Source organism: Eremothecium gossypii, chromosome V, assembly GCF_000091025.4.
Source record: "Eremothecium gossypii ATCC 10895 chromosome V, complete sequence".
Lineage (NCBI taxonomy): Eukaryota > Fungi > Ascomycota > Saccharomycetes > Saccharomycetales > Saccharomycetaceae > Eremothecium > Eremothecium gossypii.
Window position 1 is genome coordinate 1,322,305 of NC_005786.2, and position 25,341 is coordinate 1,347,645.

The 25,341-nt window shown below is 49.2% G+C and overlaps 8 protein-coding genes across 8 annotated transcripts; 2 read left to right on the forward strand and 6 right to left on the reverse strand.

Annotated features, from left to right (window-relative positions):
• Positions 1 to 259: 259 nt before the first annotated feature.
• Positions 260 to 1,552, reverse strand: POG1 (Pog1p; the record flags this gene model as incomplete). The annotated part of the gene is made up of 1 exon (NM_210581.1): positions 260 to 1,552. One exon carries the CDS (start codon positions 1,550 to 1,552, stop codon positions 260 to 262), a length of 1,293 nt encoding a protein of 430 aa, NP_985227.1.
• A 728-nt stretch (positions 1,553 to 2,280) lies between these two features.
• Positions 2,281 to 3,782, reverse strand: SIM1 (putative glucosidase SIM1; the record flags this gene model as incomplete). The annotated part of the gene is made up of 2 exons (NM_210582.2): positions 2,281 to 3,595; positions 3,773 to 3,782. The coding sequence occupies one exon, from the start codon at positions 3,586 to 3,588 to the stop codon at positions 2,281 to 2,283; it is 1,308 nt and encodes a 435-aa protein (NP_985228.2).
• Positions 3,783 to 4,167: 385 nt separating this feature from the next.
• On the reverse strand, positions 4,168 to 5,070 carry AYR1 (acylglycerone-phosphate reductase; the record flags this gene model as incomplete). The annotated part of the gene is made up of 1 exon (NM_210583.1): positions 4,168 to 5,070. One exon carries the CDS (start codon positions 5,068 to 5,070, stop codon positions 4,168 to 4,170), a length of 903 nt encoding a protein of 300 aa, NP_985229.1.
• Positions 5,071 to 5,406: 336 nt separating this feature from the next.
• On the reverse strand, positions 5,407 to 8,421 carry KGD1 (alpha-ketoglutarate dehydrogenase KGD1; the record flags this gene model as incomplete). The annotated part of the gene is made up of 1 exon (NM_210584.2): positions 5,407 to 8,421. One exon carries the CDS (start codon positions 8,419 to 8,421, stop codon positions 5,407 to 5,409), a length of 3,015 nt encoding a protein of 1,004 aa, NP_985230.2.
• Positions 8,422 to 9,358: 937 nt separating this feature from the next.
• STH1 (RSC chromatin remodeling complex ATPase subunit STH1) lies at positions 9,359 to 13,225 on the reverse strand (the record flags this gene model as incomplete). The annotated part of the gene is made up of 1 exon (NM_210585.2): positions 9,359 to 13,225. One exon carries the CDS (start codon positions 13,223 to 13,225, stop codon positions 9,359 to 9,361), a length of 3,867 nt encoding a protein of 1,288 aa, NP_985231.1.
• Positions 13,226 to 13,833: 608 nt separating this feature from the next.
• On the forward strand, positions 13,834 to 14,301 carry RRT14 (Rrt14p; the record flags this gene model as incomplete). The annotated part of the gene is made up of 1 exon (NM_210586.2): positions 13,834 to 14,301. The coding sequence occupies one exon, from the start codon at positions 13,834 to 13,836 to the stop codon at positions 14,299 to 14,301; it is 468 nt and encodes a 155-aa protein (NP_985232.2).
• Positions 14,302 to 14,350: 49 nt separating this feature from the next.
• On the reverse strand, positions 14,351 to 17,389 carry MET18 (Met18p; the record flags this gene model as incomplete). Its single annotated transcript, NM_210587.2, has 1 exon — positions 14,351 to 17,389. The coding sequence occupies one exon, from the start codon at positions 17,387 to 17,389 to the stop codon at positions 14,351 to 14,353; it is 3,039 nt and encodes a 1,012-aa protein (NP_985233.2).
• Positions 17,390 to 17,949: 560 nt separating this feature from the next.
• Positions 17,950 to 25,179, forward strand: TAO3 (Tao3p; the record flags this gene model as incomplete). The annotated part of the gene is made up of 1 exon (NM_210588.2): positions 17,950 to 25,179. The coding sequence occupies one exon, from the start codon at positions 17,950 to 17,952 to the stop codon at positions 25,177 to 25,179; it is 7,230 nt and encodes a 2,409-aa protein (NP_985234.2).
• Between the last annotated feature and the right edge of the window lie 162 nt (positions 25,180 to 25,341).

Sequence of the window (25,341 nt, forward strand, 5' to 3'; positions counted from 1 at the left end):
CGATCATTTGCACAGATCATCAATGGCTAGGCTAAGTTGTGGTTGAAATCCATAGGATCCCAATATTTCCGCTGGGCAAACATATACGGTTAGCTACGATAGAAAGCTTCGAAATAACAGTTGCTGCGCGAAACCGTAGTTCAGTTACAGGCATGCTGTGCATAAATATATTTATCAAAAACTGTAATGCACTGACCTATAATATAGTACTTTGATAATATATTTAATCGTTTACGCATCCCAATTCATTAGCCCACCGCTATCTTTTAGGAGGGTGCTTCGGGGTATGTATTAAAAAGCTGACTTTTGAGGATGTAGATGCGCCGCCAACCGTAGGTGGACTTCGCGTGCTAGAACTTTGCGTCTGCACCAATTGACGATTATTAGTTCCATGCGATACGGCTTCATCGACACGGTGCTCTATGATTGTAGGTGATCTACTGACGGTAAAAGTAGACATTTCAGGCACCATGCGGACCTGTGCGCTCTGCGTTCTTCGATGACCACGAATATAGTTTGGCCCAGAGGAAGACGGCGCCACGTAAGCAGCAGACTTCAGAACTGGGCTATTTGAGTAGGCAAATCTGTTGTCACTATGCATGGAGGTAGGCAGCTCATTAGGCTGCGAGTGATGAGGCTGATGTTTAGACAAAAGACTAGTCAGCGGTGGGGGCTGTGGAAGTTGGGACGATGGTGCTACGCCGATATTCCGGGAGGGTAGCTGGACATCAGATTGCTGCGTCGAGGCACGCGATTGTGGATGCGGGCCGAGCGGCTGCTGGGGGCCGGCAGGGAATGTATAATTGCTGTTCATTAACATTGGAGGGGGATAGCGAAGAGCCATTGGTGGTGAACCCGTTTCCTCGGCCTGCCCATGTTGTCTATGCTGTTGTCTGGGTTGTTGTCGAGGAGCTGTGTTCCAGCGCTGCTGCACCTGCGGGAGCATCACGCTGGGCTGCGCGTTGCTCTCGCGCAAGTAGTTGAGGCCCAATTCAGAATTATATCGGCGATGGCGCGGGCCGAGTGCCACGCTCGGCGGAGGCGCCGGGAAGCGGGGCTCCAACTTCTTGCGTTTTCGGTCATGTCCCAATGCCTCCGTGTCTGTACACCCACCATCTGATCCCAATATGGAGCCACCACCCCCCACGGCCGTCGAGCTCTGCAACAGCTTGTCGAATGTGCCAAGTGGAAAGTTGGAGTCAATCAGCTTGGTTAGGATCTCGTCGATTTTGTTTAGGTTATCGCGCTTCAGCGACTCCAGCGCCATACGCTCGTTGGTCAGGCGTAGCTCGATATACTCCCGCAGAATGTCTCCATCAATATCCGGCACCTCCTCCTCCGCGTACTTGTGCGGTTTCCCGCGTTCTTCATCCGCGCTCAGCAGTCCCAACTCCCTGCAAATGCGCACCTTGTAGTTGGTGGCCGCTGGCGCTGATGCGCTTGTCGCTGTGGTCATGCCCGAGCTCACAACGCCCTGCTCACCGATGAAGCTGTTGTCCTCATCTTCCGTACTCTCATCATTTAGCGGCAGCTCCTCCTTTCTGTTCGCCATCGGTACCCGATGCTGCTACTATGCTGCGCCCTGTACGACAGCAAACAGCGCCTGCGGAGGGTGTCTGTCCGTGCGCAGTTTGGCCTTGTAGTGGTCTATCCGTCTTCCTTGTTCGACGTCTCTAGAGGGACGAGGGGGAAGAGGGGCGAGGGTGGGGAAGCGTATGGGAAGGGGTCTACGTTTGGGATATGAAGTGTAAATTAGCTCTGGTTTGAGAAAACTAGCCAGATCGGGCCTGACTGGCGCACGACACAGCCGCTGCGCACTGTTTTGGTATTACCGTATCATTACCTATTCAGGTCATGCGCGCAGCATCATTGCTGCCAGGCGAGTAGAAGCCTCGTTTTCCCGTGCAAGTCAGAGGCCTGCGACCCAGGTGCAGCGTCCACCAATGTGATGCGACATTGCTCGGCCTTATTTACTTTATGCCTTTCTGGGACGACAAAACAGGAAACTTGCAACGCCTGATAGAATGGCTGGCTGCAGGCACCTTTGAGACAGCTCTCTAAGAACTAGCAGTGTGTCGCAGCGGTACAGATTGCTGCTGCGCCGCGGCAGAGACAGGTAGAGATAGCTATGCATATCCTATGTAGCAATATGTGAACACACAGCCAGCTGGCGAGCAGGCCGCACAACAGTTGGGCAGGAGAAAAAAATTGGTAAGAGTAAAAAAAGTACGAAAGTCTTTAAAGCTAGACCTGTGACGCCCTGGATATGTAGACATACGGTTATTTGTAGAGGACGAAGCGAGCCCTACCAGAGGTAACGCCCACAGTGCATCCATCAGTGCCGTGGCCGTTGTAACGGCCGTTTTCATACCAGCAGTCGCCAGAGATAACAGAATTCTTGTCGGCGGGAACTATCTTAATGTTGAAGTTGAGCGGCTGGCGGTTGTTGGGGTTAGGAATGAGCGAGAGGTAAGCGATACCGTCAACGTAACCAGCACCGAAGTTCATAGGAGCCCAGTTACCGACGGTGGAGCCCTCGTCACTCCAGATGCAGCCGTCCTCCATGCTGACGCCTGCGTCGTTGACGTAGTATTGCGCCGAAGTCTTGAGGCCGCGCCACTTGTAGTAGGTGTCCTCATCGACCACCGTCAAAGGCATGGTCTTGCCGGGGTTGACGATGGTTGGGATGACCATGTTTTCGGTACCTGGGTAGTCTGTTCTGCAGATAGAGACGACCTTGTCTAGCTTGTTGACCACCTCGGCCTTGTCAACGCCCCACTCACACAGGTAGTCGGTGTTTTTGTTGGTACGGTGGAGGAAGCCGTTCTTGCACAGCAAACCACCGATGGAGCGGCCGTCCTCAGGCTGCTCGGATGGCCACTGGGTCTTGGACATACCCGACTGGCACGCGTAGGAACAGTGCGAACCCTCCTTACACTTGCCACCGGTGGAGGTGTCGTGGTTCTCAATGCCCGACCAGCCACCAAAGTCTAGCCAGTTCAGCTTTACCACACCTTGGCCTTCTGGGAATTCAGAACATGGGACCACGCCGTCGACAAAGCGCTTTGTGGGCTTCGCGTACAATTCAAGGTCGCCGAAGACCCCGGCGCCGTGGTCGTGACTAGGCGCCGAGCTGCTTGAGGGCGCCGCAGACGACTTCGTAGAGCTGACCTCCGAGCTGGAGGATGGCTTCAGCGTGGTGGGCTTCGCACTCGTAGTCGAGGGCGGAGCGCTCGACGAGGACGGAGCACTCGACGAGGACGGAGCCGACGAGCTCCACGCACTCGAAGAGCTTGGAGCGCTGTAGCTCGACGAGCTCACCACGCTGGAAGTAGGGGTGCTCGAGCTCACAGGCGTGCTCCGAGTGCTGGAGGGGCTAAGCGTGGGGCTGACAGACGACATCCCGAAGATGGTCTGACCCTGCCCGTTCACGGTGATCGTCTCGTACACGTACTCCACCGCAATCGCACGCTTGTGCTGGTGTCCCGCAGAAGTCGAACAGTCTTCCCCGCCCTGCGCCGCGTGCGGCAAAGCCGCTGCAACCGCGCAGCCGGCCAGGGACAAGGCTAGCTTACTGGTGACCTTCATTTTGCTTCTGCTGGCGTTAGTATCGTTCGTCACGTGGCCCAGCCGCTAAAAATTTTGAGTTCTGGACGCAACGCCTACCGAATCGGGAATAGACATTCGGCACTCGCTGAAACGTCAATGCAACCCAAAAAGCAGCATGTTGCGCCCGGCTCCATACCGGCCAGCGCCCTCCCAGGGTACATACGCTTATCTTGGATAGTGTCTTCAGGTAGAGCTTGTACTGCTAAGAACTAGGATAGTAAAGGAATGTAAAACAGTTGGAGCAGTAACTTCTCGTTGTAGGGAACGATAGCAGTCGAAGTGATGTGACTAGGTTTGGATGGCTATGCGTATATATACTGACAGTGTACGTGTTCTCCTATATATATATTTGCACGGGCGGAATGTGAAGTAGTTGCCACTTTAATATAGAAGAAAAAGAAAAGGTGGTTTCAGTGGTATCTTAGTGGGAAGTAGCTAGGTTGTTCTTTGAGATCGGCCCTTGCCCAATCGAGCAAGCAACGAGATCTGGATTACCCGGGGCGAAAAAGAGGCTAAAAACGGCGGAATTGAAGGCGGTGTTAAGGATAGCACGTGACTCTAATCCTTACGCTTGCGGGCCTCAAGGGCGTCATACACGGGGAAGAGACCAAAGGCCTTATTGAGACCCCATTCGAGGACCTTGTGGGGCAAGAGCAGCTCGAGCCACGACAGAACTGTGGCGAGGTGGCCACGGTAAACGTTGAGTGGGTCGTCGGAGGACTCAAGGTCGCTGACCAGTTTGCGCGCGTAGACGGGTGCCGGCATGGGGCTGCTGCGGCTGGCCATACGCTGGCGCTCTGCGAAGGCAGCCTTGCCCTCGGCGAAGTTGTAGACGCTGGACTTGGGGAGTGGGCGGGTATCGGCAATGTTGGTAGCGACACCGCCGGTGACGGCGTTGATCACACGGACGCCGAAGGGCTTGAGCTCGAGGTGCAGCACGCGGGCGTACTGGTGCACGGCGGCCTTGGTCGCCGAGTAGACGCTTCCGAAGGGGAACGGGATGATGCCGGCTAGCGAGCCTGTGAAAACGATTGTGCCGTGGGCGCGGATCAGCAAAGGGGCGAACTCGCGCGTGATGTTCATGGGCGCAAATACGTTCACGCGAAAGCACTTCTCGATCATCTCGGGAGTCACGTCGACCGCGGGCATTGTGCAACTCTGACCGGCGTTGTTGAAGAGCGCGTGAAGCTTGCCACCTGGTATCTCCTTGCTCATCCTCCGCCGAAGCTTCGTGACCTGCTCCTCATCTGTCACATCGAGCTGCACCGGGATAACCTTCTCAGGACCGCACTTGTCGCGCAACGCTTCGATGGGCTCGATACTGCGCGCAGCTGCGTAGACGACGTAACCGCGGTTTGCTAGCTCCTTCGTAAGCTCATAGCCTATGCCGGATGACGCACCGGTGACCAAAACGACTTTGGCCTCCGCGGGTAGCAGGGATTCTTTATTTGAAGACTGCATCTTTGGGTGGAGTTCTATTGCCGTAATGGGTGCTTTTGCTATCAGCTCTTATATACCTTTTTGCTTTCACTAGAAATCACGGACATTCTCGGTGAAGGTGGAGACACCAGCGGTTTAGATCCGCCGATCGAACTATGGTCCAACATTACAAATGCTCTGCGCCGGTAACAACACAGTAAATAGAATGTGGCGAATAAATAAGATTAAACGAGATATCTACATAAAAGGGTACCGTTGCGGTGGATGTATTTGTGAGTGCAGAACTTATCCTGATTGCAGTTGGTCATCATCGAACATTTTAAGCGTAGTCGTTAAGGAGCTGGGCTCGGTCATTTCTCATTGGCCGAAAACATCTTTCAAGAAGGCCTCTTCCTCGGTAGTGTGCAAGGCCTTGGAACCGGCGGCCACGGCACCGCTAGGGTTTCTACCGGCGTAGCGGAAAGCAAAGCCACTGTACTTGTCAGTCTCCTTCAAAGTCGTCTGGATCCGAGGCTGGACGTATGCCCAAGAGCCCATGTTGAAAGGCTCTTCCTGGCACCAAACAATATCCTCCAAGTTTGGATAAGAGTTCAAGGCGTCCCGTAACTGGGCGTATGGGAACGGATGCAGCTGCTCAATACGTAGGAATGCTGTCGTCCTGTCGCCCAGGGCTTCACGCTTCTTGTGGAGTGCTGTGTAAACCTGGCCAGTCAAGATGACAAGCCTCTTGGTCTCCTCCTTGGAGACAATGGCCTTGCCATGTTCGATATCTTCGATAATCCATTGGAAACCACCGTCAGTGAACTCTGATAGGCTCGATCTGGCAAGTGGATGACGCAGCAGCTGCTTGGAGAAGAATAAGACCAATGGCTTGCGGAATTGGCGGTGCTGTTGCCTTCTCAAGATATGGAATAAGTTCGCAGGGGTTGTTGGATAAGCGACCTGGAAGTTGCAGTCCTGGTGTTCCCTCTGGATCTTTTCTTCGCTTGGGAAGTACCTTGGGTCCTCATTGGTCAATTGTAAGAATCTTTCCAGACGACCGCTGGAATGCTCGGGTCCTTGGCCATCATAACCGTGTGGCAACGACAACACGAGGCCCGATCTTTGCTTCCATTTCGTTTCAGCACCTGCAATGAACTGATCAATGATAACCTGCGCGGTGTTGGCAAAGTCACCAAATTGAGCTTCCCACATCACGAAGTAATCTGGGGATGTCAACGAGTAACCGTAATCGAAACCTATACACCCATACTCGGAAAGGGAAGAGTTGCAGATGGTAAAGTCCGCCTGATCTTTAGAAACGTGCTTTAGCGGGGTATATGTGTTTTCCGAGTTCTGGTCGTGCAAGACAGCGTGTCTCTGAGAGAATGTACCTCTCTCCACATCCTCACCAGACACTCTGATGTGTGTGCCCTCCATCAACATCGTACCAAAGGCCAAAGCCTCACCTGTAGACCAATCAATGCCCTCACCCGATTCAATGGACTTACCACGGTTCAGTAGGATTCTCTTCAAGTTCCTGTGGACCTCAAAGTCTGTTGGCCAGCTGGATAGAACAGAACCGATCTGCTTCAAAGTTGATGCGTCGACATTCGTTGGGTTATGAGGCAAGATTTCGGTCGCCAACTCTTTTGGCGACTTGAAGTTTTCCCATGCGGCGGTTAACCACTCCCTGGAGGAAGGCTTGTACTCCTTGGCCTTCGAGAAGGCCTCTTCAAACAAGCCCCAAACCCATTTCTTGTGGGTGTCAATCTGTTCGTTGGTCATCGACCCTTCGTCCAATAGCTTCTTAGTGTATACATCGATCACAGATGGCTGCTTAGCAATTTGCTTGTACATCAACGGCTGAGTGAAGGACGGCTGGTCGGTTTCATTGTGACCGTGCTTTCTCCATCCAACAACATCAATGATGGCGTCGGTGTGGAAGGTAGCCCTCCATTCGGCGGCTAGGTTGAAAATGAAATTCACTGCCTCAATGTCATTCGCATTAACATGGAAAATTGGGGCGTCAATGGTCTTTCCGATATCCGATGGATACGAGGTGGATCTAGCAAACCTAGGGTCAGTTGTGAAGCCAATCTGGTTGTTCGTGATCACGTGGATAGTACCACCGGTGGAGTATGCAGGCAGATGCAAGAATCCCATAGTTTCATAAACGACACCCTGTGCAGCAAAGGCTGCGTCACCGTGCAGCAAAACACCCATGGCCTTTTTGAACGTGCCAACATCGTTTTTAGAATGCTGGATGGCACGGACTCTTCCTAGAACCACTGGGTTTTCAGCCTCCAGATGCGACGGGTTTGCAACTAACGATAGATTAACATATTTACCAGAGGTGGTAGGTCTCTGGTAGTTCATCCCCAGGTGGTACTTCACATCACCTGAGCCCTCGTAGTCCGATGGCGTGTGCGAACCCTGGAACTCCGAGAAGATAGACTCGTTTGGCTTACGCACCACGTTGGACAGAACGTTCAAACGACCACGGTGAGCCATACCAAGGACAACATCCTCAATACCCAGGTCCACTGAGCGGTCAATCAACGTCTTGATACCAGGAACGACAGCCTCTAGACCTTCAAGCCCGAAACGCTTGTCGTTAGGGAACTTGGAAGACAGGAAGCTCTCAAACGATGTCGCCCACGTCAATCTGTCAAATATCTGTTTCTTCTCCTCCGCGGAATAGTCGTATGGCTTGGGGATCTCGATTCGCTCACGCAACCATTCGCACTGCTCGCGCGATGGAATGTGAATGTATTCGACACCGTAGCTGGAGCAGTAAAGCTTTTCCAACGCGGCAACAATCTCACCCAGCTTCATCGTGCGCCTGCCATCCCTTGCAAAGCGTGGCAAGATACCCGGGCCCAGGGTGATCTCGCGCTCAAGGTCCTTCTCAGAGAAGTTGTAGTGCTCTAGCGTGAGCTCCCTTGGAACCGAGCGGCTCTTGTCATCGCCAAATGCGATCCCGAGCGGGTCAATGTGTGCTTTCTGGTGCCCCCGAACCTGATACGCACGACATAGTAGCTGCACCTTCAAGTGCACGAGCACATCGCTGTCCTCGCCAAGCACGCTCGGCATGTGCTGCGGCACGCCAGGATCAGTGGCGGTAGGCACAAGCGTGGGTGGTGCCACAAAAGCTGCCCCAGCGGCAATCGAAGGGTTCTTCATGTTGCGAAAGTACGCGTCCCACGACACGTGCACAGAAGCCGGGTCCTGCTGCCACGCCGCGTACATCTCGTCAATGTATGCCGCATTGGTTGACGACAGAAACGTGTCACCCGCTGGCCCACTTGCGTACGGCCGCGCCGCCCGCGCCGCCAGCCCCGCGCTGCGCTGCCACAGCGCCCGCCGTGTCACCCCCATAGCTCTCAACATCTTGTTTGTGTAGTCTTTGCTTGCGTTGCCGACTTGCCGCACGCTCCCTACTATACCGGTATCTTGTAAAATGCAGCTGAGCTTGCCTCTGGGATCTAGACACGCCCAACTATGTTTGCTGGCTTATATACCTACTACGCAATCCGCTTCAACATCCCTTCTCGACGCCTAATAATGCGTTTCGGGGTCGACGACGGAGAAGGTCGGGTTGTCGGCACATTGGAAACCTCATGTGGTACGGAAAGTTCCACGGACGCGGCCGAAGAAGTAAGAGAGCTTGTTGGGCTGCGGCTACGTGAACGGCACCCTGCTGAGTAGCGGGACTGCTCGGGTGAATTGCGTGGTGACGGGCCGGGGCTTCGCCTGGAACTAGCGCGCGTGCGTGGCCGGATAAAGGCCAGGCAGCGAAAACGTAGGAGATGCCAGTTCTTCGAGCGACAGCGAGGCTACTAGGTAGTTGCAAAGGGTAGGCGTAGAGTGGCAGACGTGGCGGCAGCGGGAGCAGCGGGAGCAGCACCTGAGCCGCCCGCAGGGGCGGGCGGGCTGTCAACCAGGCGCGATCTGTGTGATGGGGCGATGTGCCGGGCAGTCGCGGGCCGTTGCCGGTGATAGCCCAATTTCGCGAATGAGTAATGGCGAGCAGTGCGCGGGCAAGCTAGGGAACGGAGACATGAGGCGCAGCCCAGCCAGCGCAATCGGGGACTGCTCTGCACACGCGGCCACCAGCTGGCACGCGGCCGGTGGCACTGATCACGTGACCACATGTGTCACTTAGGTCTACGACACCAGGTGTGTGCGGCGTCCCCCTGCGGGCGTGGCAGACAGCGAAACGCAGGCATCGTGGCCACCAGGCGAGAACAATGCTCGCTGAGCATTTATAGGTAGAGGTATGTCTACAATTAAAGTTTGATTACGTGAAAATATAGTACAAGGAGAGCTACTTCTCTGCGTCCGTGCGACCAGGGAAATGGGTCGAGAGGAAGTTGCTGAGATAGTCTGCATCGTTGTAGACCCATGAGCCCTCCTGGTTGTAAAACTTGGCATTATCGAACATGGTCTGGAAATCGCTGCGCACGGACACCATGGAGGTGTAGACGCCCTTCTTGGTGTTTCTTAGGATGGTATCGATAGATACGGGATTGGCGATTAGTTGGTAATAGTCGGGGTAGTCGCGGCGCGAAGGAAGCTTCTCAAATATGTCGGTGCGCGAGTGGCCGTCAGTCGGGTCTGTTTGTTGTCGCAGCAAATCAATGAAAGCCTGCACGTCGGAGAGCAGAGTTTCTGCTGGCTTTTTGGTACGCTTCTTGGGCTGGGGTTCTGCGGCGAGCTTTGGGAGATTGATCTTGACCTTGAGTTTCGGCTTTTTGGGCTCCGGTTCATCAATCTCTGGAGGCTCATGCTCGCCTGAGACAGGCAGCGCTTCGGATGCCTTGCGTGGCCTGCGCGGCCGTTTGCTGCTAACTACGGGCTCCTCCGGCAGCGGCTCTGGTTCTGCGTCTGCGGGCGTGGTTGGCTCTGGGGTTTCATCGAGCAAGCCGTCGGTGTCGAGGCCCATCTTTTTGCGCTGACGTTTCTCGCGTGCCTCGCGCTTGCGTTTAATAGCCTCCTCGAGAGTATCGTTGTCGTCATCAACAGCTTGTAGCCACTGTTCCTCAGTGAGACCATCATCATAATACACCCGTTTGCGTTCGCGAATACGGCCCACTGCGGTGGGGCCTGTCTGGAGATGCTGTTCTATATCCTCTGTGAACACATCCGGTAATTCTTCGAGGGTAATCAGACGAGGAAGGGACTTCTTCAGGCCTCGGGCAGCAGCCTCCTTTTGCTCACGCATTACTCGTTCGCGGTCGATCTTGTCAAAAAGCTCCTTCTCCGCTTCGTTACGTGCTAGGATTTCGTTCAGTTCCACATCATCCAACTCCGCTTGGTCATCATCGTCCTTGTTCGACTCACTTTCGAGGAGCCGGCGCAAAAAGGCCTCCTGTTCTTCGGCAGTAGATTTGTTATCGAACTTACCCGCCTGAATAACCTTTCCATCAATGTCTAGCTTTTGCATTGCTCTTTCTAGGATAACCTCTTCGACGGAGTCTGTTGTAATTAGCCGTAGGATCCTGACTTCGTTTTTTTGTCCAATTCTATGGGCTCTATCCTGAGCCTGTAAATCCTGGTGAGGATTCCAGTCTGTGTCAAAGATAATAACGGTATCGGCCGTCTGCAAGTTTAGGCCGAGACCACCTGCCCTTGTCGAAAGTAGGAAACAGAAGTAGTCTGAGTCCGGAGCATTGAAGGCGTTAAGCATGCCAGTACGTTCCTCCGCCTTAGTAGCACCATCCAAACGCATGTATTTCAGATTTTTCATCTGCAGGAAGTCCTCCATAATATCCATTACTTGAGTCATCTGAAAGAACATAAGCACTCTATGCCCGGTGGCTTTAAACTTTGGTAGCACACGATCTAGCAATTCAAATTTACCCGATACCCTGTATAATAGGGATGAGTTAGTCCTTGTCGGATTTACAACCCCCTCAACTTCGTCAAATACGAATGGATGATTGCAGATTTTCCGTAACTGCATAATTTTATTATTCAAACCCTTTATGCCGCCCTTCGTGGCACCTTCAGTGCCAGCTCCCACAAACAGCGCATTGTGCTTCAACATCTGCTGATATAATTGATGCTGTAAGCCAGATAATTTGCACTTGACTACTTTTTCCACTTTATCAGGCAGGTCTTTTTCCACTTCTTTTTTTAGACGGCGCAGTAAGAATGGCCGCAGCACTTTATGCAATCTTCTGATGACCAATAATGCTTCTTCTTCTGTAAGCTCAAGTTTTTCTTGGCCACCAGTATTAGAGAAAGGTGTATTAAACCACTCATCAAAGGTTTTGGAAGAATTGAAGATCTTTGGCAAGACAAAATTCAACAAAGCCCATAGTTCTGGCAAATTGTTCTGCAAAGGTGTACCAGTCAAAATAAGTCTATGTCTTGTCTTATAGTAATGTGTCAAAGTGTATGACAATTTCGACTGAGCATTTTTCATTCTGTGACCCTCGTCGATAATCATATGAGACCACTCATGCTTAGCTAGTAGGGAGCGGTCCTTAATAATATACTCATACGTGGTGAGTAAAACATCGAAGTCTCCTATCCTGACTTGATGTTGTAGAGACCTTCTCTGGTTCGGAGTACCCTTGTAGATGACAGTGGTTAAGCTTGGTGCCCATTTTTCAAATTCCAAAGTCCAGTTAGTGATTGTAGATAGTGGAACAATGACTAAGAAAGGCCCACTATCCTTCTTCACCTCATACAGATATGTTATCAAGGAAATAGATTGAATAGTCTTACCGAGACCCATTTCATCTGCCAAAATACCATTCAAATGGTTATTATAAAGGGAAACCATCCACTCTAGACCACGTATTTGGTACTCCTTCAATGTACCGCCAACCAGTATGCTAGGCTGCTTCTCAACTTTCTCTTTAATCCTATGAGCTACCTCGTAGTAATCAATCTTTTCTCTTTCTTCGTCCGTTACAGGAGGAATTTCTTCTCCCCTCCTTAATTTGGCTTCATTTTGTTGCACTCTCACTGCTTGAGCTAAAGAATCTAAGAAGGAATTCGTCTGCTTTAATAAGTGCGTGATTCTTGTGTCCTTTGTTTGATCCAGCAACTTCAAGTAAGCTTCCTCATCGTTAGATTTTAAGGCTGCCAAACGCTGTTTCGCCGTCCGTTCGATTCTTCTCTGCTCTTCCTTCTCCATCTGAGAATGTAAGGTAGCGCATATTCTTCCAAATTGAGCTGCTCTTTCACGGTGAGAAGAGAAATCTTGCTGTCTCTGTTGAATAAATTCCACAATCTGGCTCACCTTTTGCCTGTGCAGGTTGCGTTCCCGTTTACGCTTTTCCAGAAGTTGCTGCCTTTCTAACTCCTCGGCTAGCCTGGCGGTCTGAGGAACAATCACCTTCATGCGAACATTGATCGAACGCTGGGCTGCCATTGTGTATTGTGAATCTCTGAGATAGGGAATGGTCTGGTGTGACTGGCTAGTAACATTGCTAATCAGCTTCTGTCTCAAAGACTTCTGTTTGGTCAGCAGCTTCAAAGCCTTCAGCTCCACTAAAGCTTTTATCTTCAGGTTATCTATGCTGGAGGGGACGTCGCCTTTGGTAATGAACTCCAGCGCATCGTCCAAGGAATAAGTGCCTAGATTTGATGGGAGAGTCTCCAGTTCGTGGATGCGTTGCGCAATGCGAGCAGAAATGGCAGTTTCCATCTTGTATTCGCCTAGTTTGGATGAGGTCTTCTGGTATCCAATAGAGCAAAACTTATCTTTCAGCCCAAATTTCTCAGCATTAGCGGTGAAATCTAGCGACAGCTGGATGGGTTTGATGTCCGTAGGAGGGTTGGGAGAGCTCTCCTGCGGTTGCAGAACGGTTTCCAGGTCCTGCAGCAGTTCCACAGGAAGGTCCATGTCTCTACTCAGCAATTGCAGCGAGATCAGCTGCTTTTTCAGCAACGAGGAGTCATAGCCAACATCACGCTGTACAGCCTTGCGTAGCTCTGCGAGCCGCTGAACATAGAGCTCTTGCTGCTCGCTCACTGTCGTAAAGACCTGCTCGATCGCATCTATCTCCAACTGGTTCTTTTCAGGCGTCGCAATGATCGCGCGGTACCGGTACAGCAGCTGTTCTAGCTGGTCCTTTGTTTCCGGCCGTGGAATAACCAGCGCGTCCGCGTATGCCTTCTCCTGGCCGCCGACGCTGCCCGCGCCATCTACAGCCGCGTAATCTGCTGTCGTGCTCATGATATGTGGCTCTGACGCCTTCTGTATCGTCTAGCGTGCCGCTGCCCAATTTACTGTCCCTGTCGAACGGCTACTAAAGGCTCGACTTACACACAGAAACGTGGGTGGCGAAACAGAATATATGCGCAGCAGTCAGATCAAATGTGCCGTGTCTAGAATGCGTATATTTGTTATTAGCACTCCCTTTGTTCTATCTCAGCACGTGAAAACAACAGCCTCAAACCTTTTACAGTTTAACGCGCTTTGCTGTCTTTGTTTATTTCACTGGTATCAATCTTCAGCGGATTTTAGTTAGTTGCTGGGCCTTTTTGAATTTGCTGAAGTTTTTTCCCGAAGTGAATAGACCGGGTAACGCACTATGTGCCTCGAGCTCATTCTCCTGCGAAAGTATTGTGTCGCCATTGTAGGTGAAAAATTTGGTGAGATGAGCAAGTACGTTGCGGAGCTGCACGGTAAGCAGCAGCTGGGTAGCTAACAGGATGGAGGCGTCCAAGGATCAAGCTGGGCGCGCTGTATCGGGAGTTCTAGCTAATATACTTCCGGGGTTTAGCATAGAGACTAGGAAGGCGCGGCGGCATGAATCGGGGGCCCAAGTTGTCAAGCAGACAATGAAGCAGCGGGTGGCCGTGCGGGAACGGGACAGGCTGCAGGAGAAGGAGCGACTGCGGCGTCAGCGGCAGCGAGCCGAGCGGGAGGCGCGGCAGCAGGCGTCTCAAGCGGAACAGGAGGCCAAGCTGGCGGCGCTGGAGAGACACCAGGAAACAGGCCGGCTCACCAAGGAGGAGAAGCGATACCTAAATAAGCGCACGCGGCAGGGCGCTGCACGCGCACGTACTTGGGATCTGGATGAGGACGAGGCGGACGAGGCTGCGGCGCTTCAGTCGCAGATTCTGGATCGGATCGGCTCTGCTAGCGGGGCGGGCCGGGTGCGGAAGCAAAGACGTGCGCGCATACGGGAAGCGCTTCCGAAGGCGTCTGAAGACCGCAGGTACGCTGGTCTTACACCTGGATTGGCACCTGTGGGGATGAGCGACGAGGAGTCGTCTGACGAGGAGCTGTCCGACGAGGAAGACTGAGGCTATATTTTATAGAATGTGGAGTATGTACAATAGAAAGAAAATAGCATCATGCCTGAGCGTGACCAAGTTCGTAGTAAGTTTGCCTGGTGTCGACGCATTGTTTGCGCACGGCTCGCTTAGGGTCTCCTAGGGACGGTACAAGGCCGGAGAGGATATCGTTGCGGAAGGGAAGCAGGTGGTTCAGAGGAATATGGCCGGGTAGCGCATCCAGTGTACGAAGCGCTAGCATGCGTACCTGTACCTTATTGTGCCTGTCTGGCTGTGCAAGCTGTATCAGACGCGGCAATAAAGTGTGAACGTGGCCTGCTATGACCTGCGGGGCGTGCTCCACGGTATCAAATAACGTCTGTAGAGAGGAAGCACGCACGTTGCCGTCCTCAAATTCGAGCGCCTGGAGCAAAAGCGGCAGCAGTTCTTCAATGTAGGAGATAGTGATATCTGTAGGTGTGTGCCTCAAAATAAGCGACAGCGAGGAAAGATAGTTTGCCTTGACTTTGAGATCGTCTGTATTCTTAAATCCATCGACTAGCTTGACAGCCACGTCGCTGAATAGCTTTTGCTTATAGAGCAGCCGTACATTGTTTTGGAAGGGGATGCCTTTGTATCTGCGGAATATTGGAAGGTCTTTTGCGAGTATATCAAAATATGGCGCAACCGCGACTCCCTCCGGCCGGCTCAGTTGCTCGACAAAGTATGCCAAGTAGGATGTCGCTACGGGCGAATTTTTCATCAGCAGTCCCTTATTTAGCCAGACCAAGATCTCCATAGAGCGCTCCTTCAGATTCAGTTCATTAACGACTTCAGTTATTTCTTTGTCAGAGCACCACTTGTTAGCAAGCAACGCGAGCAGCTGTTGGTAATGGAGCTGCTCGAAAGGAGAGAGCTCCAAAGGGGATTTGAGTAGCATGGTGACCACCTGCTTAACGATGCCAGTAGAATCTTCCAATTTACAGTTTTTGTCCAATCCTGCCAAAATATTTAAAAAAACGGCAATCGATCTCCCAGGAACTTCTAGTACCCTCTTGTTTGTTATGAAGAGCTTCTGATGCGCTTCTAATTCTTCATGATGCTTGGCAGAGTCAGAGCGCATATTGAGGTAGCTCAAAATGTTTGCGAGCAAGCTCAAATTGTGATCATGATGGTAGATACTTGTGCTGTTCAGAGTGGCTGCCATAAGTGACGGGTAAATTGATTCCTTGAAGGCAGTACCGTCTTTAGGTGTGAAAAGTTCGCCATTCGGCACAAAAAGACAGTAGAGGGAAGAGGCAAGAAGAAAGCAATACTCACTAGAGTTTTCCTGCGGTGCCACTTTGCATAGTTTCTGAACAAGCCCATGGATACTCTCTTCTACCAGTTTATGTGTCGAAGAAGTAAAATCAATTATCACCTTTAAAATATGTTTCACGCTTGTCTCCTCTCCATTTACAATCACTGTTTCTGCAGATGCTGACTCTGGCAGAAGTTCCAAGATCCTCTTCAAAGATACTTCATGAACATCAGCTTCATAGTTTCTACTAATCACCTTGAGTCCCTCTAAGCAGGCAATGTATATATTCTTATTATCGTCCGTGAGTATTGTTTCTGTCAGATACTGTATGACCATTGATCTTTCTTCATGTTTCAGATATCCCTGCATTTTTATCAGTTTGGTGAACTCGATAATAGCCAGAGTCCGAAGAGAGACTTCCACTTTCGAAGACATCAAGGCTTTCCCAAGCGTCATTATAATCTCATCTTTATGGCCAAGTAGCTTGTTACCATCGGTGCTTACCTGTCGGACATCCTCCCCAGTCTCGCCGAACACCTTTATGTAAGCATCAAAGAAGAAAGAGAGATTTAGGATCAAAAGCCGCTGCTTTGAGATATCTAGGTCTTGCTGCGTGCCGAAGAAGAGTGGCAATACCTTATCCATTACCCTATCAAAGGCAATGCGATTTACGCTTGCAATGGAGGAGAGTATCCCGCAGCTCTGCTTGAGCTCCTTCTCGTAAGCAAAGTTGGATTTGAGGTCGTCGAACACATGTGTGCGAAATTTGTCGAACGCGCCCATGTCGAGGTGCAGCAGCTTGGAGGCTATCAATCTTACCGTTTCCAGCGCTTCGCGATAGTTGTCAAATTGGGGTACTCCAGACGCCGGATCGTCCGACTCGGTACTATTCATAATCTCAAACTTAAGAGCTTGCCAGATCGGCATCCAGTTCTTTGCACAGTCCTCTGCAGCGAACTTGTGGATACACAGCTGTAGTGTCAACAGCGTGTCGTTCTTCACGCTTGGGGATGAGGCCGCCAGCTTATCGACAAGGTTGCCGAAGGCATCGTCCGCATACAGTTGCGTGCCGGCAATGGCCTCGCGGAGGGCCTGCTTGAGGTCCTCGTTTGTAATCCGGTAGGGATCGTTCTTCGGTGGCTTAAAGGTGATAGGAAAGTAGCAGAAAAGAATATCGAAGAGATCCTCCTTGAACTTTTCCACATTTACAAGCTGCCGGCCAATCTCCATGTTAAGCCGGAACGACAGCAGCAGGTTCCGCGGATCCTTTTCGCCGTTTGCCACCGCAATGAAGGTCTCAATGAAAAGGTCATTCTGCTCGCTGTTCGTCACCAGCGCACTGCCAAAAAGCCCCAGCACCTTCTCCAGCAGTCGGAAAGCGCGGTATCTTGTCGCTGCAAGGTAGCTCCCTGGCTGGTATTGATCCTTCAGCACAGTTAGTACCGCCTCCACCTGCCCCACGCCGAATCTCGCCATCCCCACCAGGGCCTCCAGCGCATGGAGCGCCTCCTGCGCGCACGCACTGTCATCCACCTTGTTTGCGCAGAACTCTAGCATCACCGCGATGTCGTTGCGCTGCAGGCCCTCCCCGCCCAGGGCCTCTAGTACCGTGGCAAGGTACCCCATCGCCCGCATCCGCGTACGGTCGTCCTCGGCAGTCATATGCGCCCGCAGCGCCATCACCACGTCCACCAGCCGCACCGTGCCCTTCTCGAGCGCCGCCGCGGTCCCGCTCGCAGCCATCCCTGCTTGTTCTCCGCCGCTGTTGGCCATGAACGTCGCGATATCGCCTTTCAGTCGCTCCGAAGTGTACGTCATTCCTCCTGCTACCGCCCGCTGAGTTTCCTGGACCCTACTAGTATGAATACCGCCTTGGATACCTCCTGTTTGTGCTCTGCACGCCCAGAAGCTTTGCTTCACCAGCTTTTTCTATCGCTGGTGGCACTCGTCTCATTTCGTACGCTGTTCTGACGGCAGTTATCATCATCGCGCCAGCGGTAGAGCGATCATACAGCTTCTAACTGCTATTAGGTTGCCAGGCAGCGGCTACACTACAAATACCGCCAAGATCTCGTCTCTGGAGAAACACGTGTTTGCTTAAGTTCGCCCATTTCTAAAGTACGCCATCCCCCCGCTATTTTTCAGGAATCCACCTCCACAGCAAACAACTAATATTGATAAAGTCTAGCAGCCTGTTGTCGAAGGATTAGAGGGTTGTGTGCCTGTTCTGGAGGTATCATATTGGCTATTATTTGGTGGCAGAGAGTTTAAGTGCTATAGCCAGTAGGTTTAGTTTGGATATCCAGCATCGGTGGCTTTGGCTGTAAACAAAAAAGCTATACAAGAGCGCTGCAGACATAGGACGTACCCAGCCGGCCATGAACACAGGGTTTACTTTTCCCGCTGCGAGCAGCGACACAGCTGATAAAGGAGCAGCAGAACAGCAGCATGGATTTAGATTTCCGGTGACAGAGGAGGGCAAGCTCCCGGCCGAGGGGCTGAAGATTGATATCCCGTCGGCGTTTGGGGGAGAGGGCGCGGAGGAGGAGGTCGCGGAACCGGGGACGCCACTAGAGGAGGCGGAGGACCCAGTGGCTGTGGTACCGGTAGCACCGTACGAAGACTACGTGGAACCGCCCACGAAGAGCGCGCACATGCACCAGCTATCAGACCCCGTTCCGACGGAGCCCAGCTCTGCGACTAGCAACCGGTCGTTTGGCCACGAGTACGCGATGCATATGAGACATAAGCTGGCTACTGATTGGAAGAGCCCGTCTGAGTACGCGCTGCACATTCTGTTTACGAAGTTTGTGCGACATGCAGAGACGAAGCTGAACATGTGTCTGCAACCGCCTCTGGAATTCGAGCCAGTGATCGTGGACATACTGGGGGAAGGCGTGGATCCCACGTTTGACAAGATAATTAGCTCGCTGGGGTACATATCGCGCAAGAACCCCAAGCCCGTCATAGGCGCGATGATGTTCTGGCGAAAAACTAAGTCCGAGGTAGCTGCGGTAGCCGCTGAGAATGTCGAAAAGCTGCTGCGTGAGTACGACCAGTATCAGCAAGAGACGCACGGAACCGTGGATCAACCGACACCCCCTCTGACTTTTCCAAAATCTACCGCGCAGGGCGCGTCCTCGGGCCAGAGGTTATCCCACAAGCGCAACAACTCCACGAAATCGTCGAAATCGTCTCGATCTTCGAATACCATATGCATTGATCCCAAATTGCGCTCGTTAGACCAGCAGATAGAGGTAGCCAAAGAGCTGGCCTTCCAAGCCGACAGAAAGTCACTCATCAGCATATACATACTGTGTTCAGTTCTGATAGAAATTGTGAAGCAGGTTCCGGACGATGCGGATAGCGACTTGAGCGATAAGCTGGAAGAGATAGTATTCACTCAACTGAAGACAACTGATCCGATGTCGATTTCTTCAAGCATAATAAAATCTTCGAATTGGAACGCCTTTGCCGAATTACTGGGCTGCATGTCAGAGAGAAAGTTCATTTCGGTTAGTGACAGGTTCATAGCAGATCTAGAAAACATTCCTTCCATGGTTTCGCGCGAAATGGAATCTTCGATACATCTCCTCATTTTGGGCATGAGGTACCTAAAATTACGAAATTATCCGCTAGAAGCGTTTGAGGAGAGCGCGGACTTCATTAAGTCTATCGCGAAATTCTTTTCGCGGTCACAAAATTTCTCTATAAAGCTTGCTTATGCCGAGGTCATCACTCAATTGCTACTACCTCTCGTCGGATCTGTGACTGCTGAAGTTAACCACCCAACTTGGGTAGAGGCTATGACTACTATTTTGGCTACATGCAAGAAGTTGATGGCTGATAGTAGGTACTGGGCTAGTTCTTTCATGTTAACGGTTGCAGTTTTGTGTGTGTCACCTCATGAACTATTTGCCCAAAATTGGATGACCCTAGTTGAGAAAAACATTTCGAAGATTAAATCTAAAAACCTAAACGACCTTATTATTTTTGCAGTCGGTCTCTCCAGACTAGTGTGGGTTTATCTGTTCAGATGCACTGAGACATTGAACAATACAGAACGGACTTTAAAACAGTTACTTGCTTCATTCCTGAGTAACAAGAAAAAGGATCTATGGATAACAGCGGACATGGACTTGATCAATCCTTTATGTGACGTGTTGGTCACCATTGCTTACTTGTACCCATCATTCATATTAGAAACATTCCTCATACCGCTGGTTAAAATGTCTTTCAACGGTAATAGCCTGGACAATTTGAATTACGAAAAGTTACTTCTTGCAATAAATGCATATAGGGGAATACTGCTAACTAAAGAGAGACCTGAATTTCCTGAAAATGAGAGCAGATTCTATGAAGTTTCTTTAAACAACATTAGCTTCCCCACAAATGCTGATATCATGGCCGATCATGAAGAGTTATGGAAATATTTTTACAGTTTGTTTCTACTGCTAGATTCTTCAATTGGATCTGAGGTATGGTCCCCAGAGAATGATCACCACCGGCAGGCCTCGACTCCGTTCTCTGGGATTTCTTCCTTTAGCTTCAGCTTTGGTAACGACAACAACAGTAATAGTAATAAGCACATGAATGTGGCTATTTTTGCAACGCTGATTGAAACTATACCATGCTGCCTATGTGTGTCGTCGAGTCTCCCATTCAAGTCGACAATTGAGATATTAGCCAGGAATGCTGTCCATGGTGACCTGTTAATTGCCACAAGTGCTCGGAATTCTTTGAAGGCGCTTGCTTCTAAGACGAATCCCTATACTCTTATCACTTGGTTTGCCAAATACTCTTTCGATTTTGATGAGAAAACTCAATCGAGATACACTTTGGCTTACCTATCCTCTTCTGAATATGAAAACCTTCTCGTACTATATGTTGAACTACTGGAATGCTGGTTAGAAAGTTTCAAGGCCGCGAATAACGAGAAGAAACAACAAGAAACAGGGTTAGATGGGATCGAGTTACCGTTCAAGGACACTGACCCCAGTGATGCTTCCGAAAATGAAAAAATAGAATGGAAAAATATTGCCACTGTTATCGAAGATGTCGAAGGTAATGGCTTATTCTTCCTTTGCTCGCATGATCCTGCAGTTCGCCGGTTGGCTTTGCAGATCCTAAAAATAACCTCCAACTTTGACGAAGTTATCCTAGAAAAAACAGGCAGATTTGAGCGACAGCACTCTCGAACGAAATCTACCTTTGTAGCTGAACGCGGTACACGTTTAATTGACCTATTGCAAACTTTGAACGTTGTGAAATTACTTGAACCTGAGAAGGGGTATCTGAGTGCAGCAGAGAAGGCGCGCTTGAATAAGTTAAACAACAAATTGAAGAACGGAACGCTTATTAAAATATGCACATCCGAATATGGTGTTGACGCTGCTTTATGGCAACGCGTTTTCCCAAAACTTTTGAGTACTATATTCATTTCTTCTCCTGTAACGATGGCATTGTGCAGGTCTATTGTATGCATTCGTTTGGTCCAGATTCATGAGATTATTTTGTCAATTGTGAACAACTCGTCTACTAAGTCAACTGAATTTGTCCCAGAGACTGTCAATCAATGGAAGCTGTATTTGATTGTGGCATGTACCTCTCTAACGTCTACAAATGACCAAAAGCTTCATATTCCATCTTCCGATCGCTCCCATGGTAGGAACAAAAGCCAACAAATATTTACTGTTCAACATCAAAAGATAAAATCGGCTACTTCAGTATTCAAGATGGTACTCCCTCTTTTGAATTGTAAACAGTCTTTTATTAGGGATGCTATAATTATTGGCCTCAGCTCCATGAATGTCAATATATACAAAGCTTACATCCAAAGTATTGAGAGGCCGCTGGTATCGTGGAAGTTAGATGACAATAAAAACCTCATGAGAGTTGAAATGATGCATGTCTTGGTTATTTTATCACCATTCCTGGAGCACAGTTTGATAGCAAATGATGAGTGGATATTAAGAAAGCTTTCTCTATTATTGAAAGAGACTAAACAGTTCCTTGAGTCAAAGCAGGTCCAAACGTCTTTTACATATCAGTCATTGCGCCGTTATTTTGCAGGTTTTGTTGCGAGTTTCTTCAATGCGGTAAAACACCATGCCCTCAGAGACGAACTATTCCCATTCGAGGCCAGAGCATCTTGTTTTAATTTCTTGCGAGAATGGTGTGGACATGGTCAGTACTCTGAGATATCAAAGGAGCGGTATGCTATAATGTTCCAACAGGAGGAGAAGAACAGAACGCTCTTTGCTGCTGCAATGGAGTTTCAACGCTCAAAGCTCGAAAGCGTAAGTTTGGAAAGTATGATTATCTTGTGTTCTGACACAATCACCAAAGTTATCAACGATGGGGACAACTCTATTCAGATATCGTTTGATACAACAGGTTTGTTATACTGGATAGACTCTTTATTGAATTCCGACACCGAGAAGGTTAGGCTTCTTGGTGTTCGGGCACTCAAGAAGTTGCTGGAAAACAACATGGATAATAAAAGACTATATTCGGACGTTTTGGCGCAATGTGCTATTCCAACAGACGATGCTGTCGTCCGTACCTATTACTATAATACGCTTTGCGAATGCCTCTTGCAAATGAATGATATTAACTTGCCCGAGGATGACCTAATAGCACTCGGTTTGTATGGTATCATTAGTGACCGAAAGGAAATGAGGTCCAATGCGATTGATGTGCTATCATTGGTAGAAACTGCAATTCATAATTCCTCTTACGCAAAAGTTTTCAAAGAGAGGTTGGCAAATGAATCTAAAACCGTATACAAATCTACCGCGAAGGAAATATCGAATGTTTTTGCAGAGCTGCCCTCACAAGAGATGCGACTGCAGTTATTTTCTAAGATGGCAAAACGGTTTTCAGTACTATCTTCGGAGTTGAAGCAAGATATACTCATTTTGTTACTTCCCTGGGTTCATAAATTCGTGCTGAAATCTTTCGATGATGTTGACACTTATATGGTTCTAACTAATTTGGTTGCCATGACCATTGAAGCAAACTCTCGATATCCAATGGAGATCGAACAGCTGTGGATCTCTTTGGGAAAGGGAAACGCATTCCAGAATATTCACGTTGCCCTGGATTACATAATGGCAACATCTGTGGCTTATTGTAATCCGGAATATGTCAGAAGGGCGATGGATATCGTCCTTTATCTCGCTAATGTTCCTGGGGGAATAGGTGTGGTAGATAATCTGATGAAAAATTTGAAACCAAAGCATATGGTTCCAAATAGAAAATCAAATCCAACATTCCCTGAACTTGGTGAGAGATATGTTTTTGTTGCACATATTCCCAAACTTCTCAAATTTAACGGCAAGGATGTTATGTTCTCTAAAGCTCAGTTATCTGTCATCTTCCTCGTCAATTTATTGACGATTCCGAATGAGGCGTTGGAATCGAAGTTGCCTCTTCTACTTCATATATGTGTGTCTTTCTTGGATCACTACGTTCCGATAATTCAAGAGAGCGCTTCAAAACTATTATGTGATTTGATATATGGCCTTGCACCTACTCATCCTAAATCTGCAGAAACGGTGCAACTAATTAAAAGTCGGAACGGCTTATGGTCTTACGATAATTTCCTGAAGGATAAAAGTGCTGTAAGATCACCAAAACAAATGGATTATTTGATTCGGAATATTGTGGATATTTTCAGCCACGTGGATTCATTAGCGATTAACTGGCAACGGACAGCTTTGAAGTGGGCCACATCTTGTGCGGTGAGGCATATTGCATGTCGTTCTTTTCAGGTGTTTAGGTCTTTATTGATATTCCTGGATCAGGAAATGTTGAGAGATATGCTACACCGTTTATCTAATACATTGGCTGATGAAAACGCAGATATTCAAGGCTTTGCGATGCAGATATTAATGACGTTAAATGCGATAACAGTCGAATTGGATGCATTAAAACTGATTGACTTTCCCCAATTGTTTTGGTGCGTGGTCGCTTGTTTAGGGAGCGTACATGAACAGGAGTATATTGAGAGCTTGAATACGCTTTCAGTATTTGTATCAAAAATTGACTTAGACTCACCAGATACAGTTCAATGTTTAACAGCCATTTTCCCATCTAATTGGGAGGGCAAATTTGAGGGGTTGCAAAAAATCATTCTGACCGGTTTACGCTCATCAGATTCATGGGAAATCTCTTTGGATCTTCTTGACCGTTTAAATTTGCTTTATGATTGTCAGATTACTGCAGAGCCAGATACAAGATTACTTTTTGCTCTTCTCGCAAACTTGCCCCGCTTTTTACAAGCAATGGATACTAAGAAATTCGGTGGTAAAATTAAAACAGCATGTTCATCAATTATTTCGTTGGCTAATGCTTCTGACCAGCCTTCTCTAGCAAGGTTAGTTGACTCTCTTCAAAAAAATAAGTTCCGTTCGAAGAAAGATTTCATGAGCCAAATTGTAAGCTTTATCTCACGGAATTATTTCCCCAATTACTCTGCTGATACACTAGTGTTCCTGCTAGGTCTACTATTCAATAAGATAGGTTGGATTAAAGTTCAAACTATGGAAATCTTAAAGTTTATTTTTCCCTTGGTGGATTTGACACGTCCCGAGTTTACTGGCGTTGGTGCGGACTTAATTTCTCCTTTACTAAAACTGTTATTGACGGAGTATGAACTGCAGGCGCTGGAGGTTCTAAATTCTGTGCAGAATGTGTCTGGTAGCAAACTAGATAAAGAGGTACTGAGGATAAGCATGGGAAATAAAGATGCGAAAAATTTTTACGCAAAGACAGCTACACTGTTCGGAATTCCTGACGAAAGTGGATGGTCGATTCCGATGCCCTCAGTAGCCGCAGCTACAACTAGGCACAACGTCCACGCAGTTTTTACTACTTGTTCTGTACCGGTATATGGTGAGCCGGCAGATCCAGAAGCGGAAAAGCTGGATGATATCCTTGAATTTCATGCAGATGGTGGATATGGTCAATATTCCGGTGAAGTAACCGATAATATTTCAGTCGCGGAGGAAAAAGAGGCCACATTAAGTCTGATGTGGGCCGAATTAGATAATTTGGACAGTTTTTTCACCAAGGAAGCTGCAGCGGTACCTGAGTCAGACCTAGAATCGCTAGATTCGAAGAATCCGCAGCATACGCCATCTAATTCTATGGATACAGCTACATTAGAGAACATTGGAGGTCTGGAGGCTACGCATCGTTTGTATGATAAAAAGGTTTCAAAAATTCTTAACCGTACGCTGACCAGAACTCCATCGAATCTATCCTTTAAAGCTAACTTGGCTGACTCATTTGGCAACAATCTAAATGATGGACTTTCAAGTACTGGAAATATGCGATCGACGTATCGAACGTCAATATATGGTTCACGGCACGACATGATACCGCAGACCCTAAAGTCACCCCAATCTACTCGTTCTCCAACGCACGGCATGCTTGGCCACATGTCACCAAGCAGAACGCGCGTGCCGGACTCTCCCCAAGAAAGTCTGTTCCGATTTGAAGGTTTATTACGAAACCCTCATAAGAATAAGAAGAAGTGGTTACAGCAGCAGCAGCAGCAGCAGCTTTTAGCGCAAACGATCCAAGAGCAGGTCCCCTATTGATAAATAGTTGGGCTAAAAAAGTAAAAAAAAAGTAACATTTTTACCACTGCTTGTGTGCAAATGATATATGCATGCCTTCTCTATATGTATGTAGGTAACACCTATAGGTCCAGTTTATGGATACTGAGTACAACTAATATATGGTGGCACTGTAGAGATCAA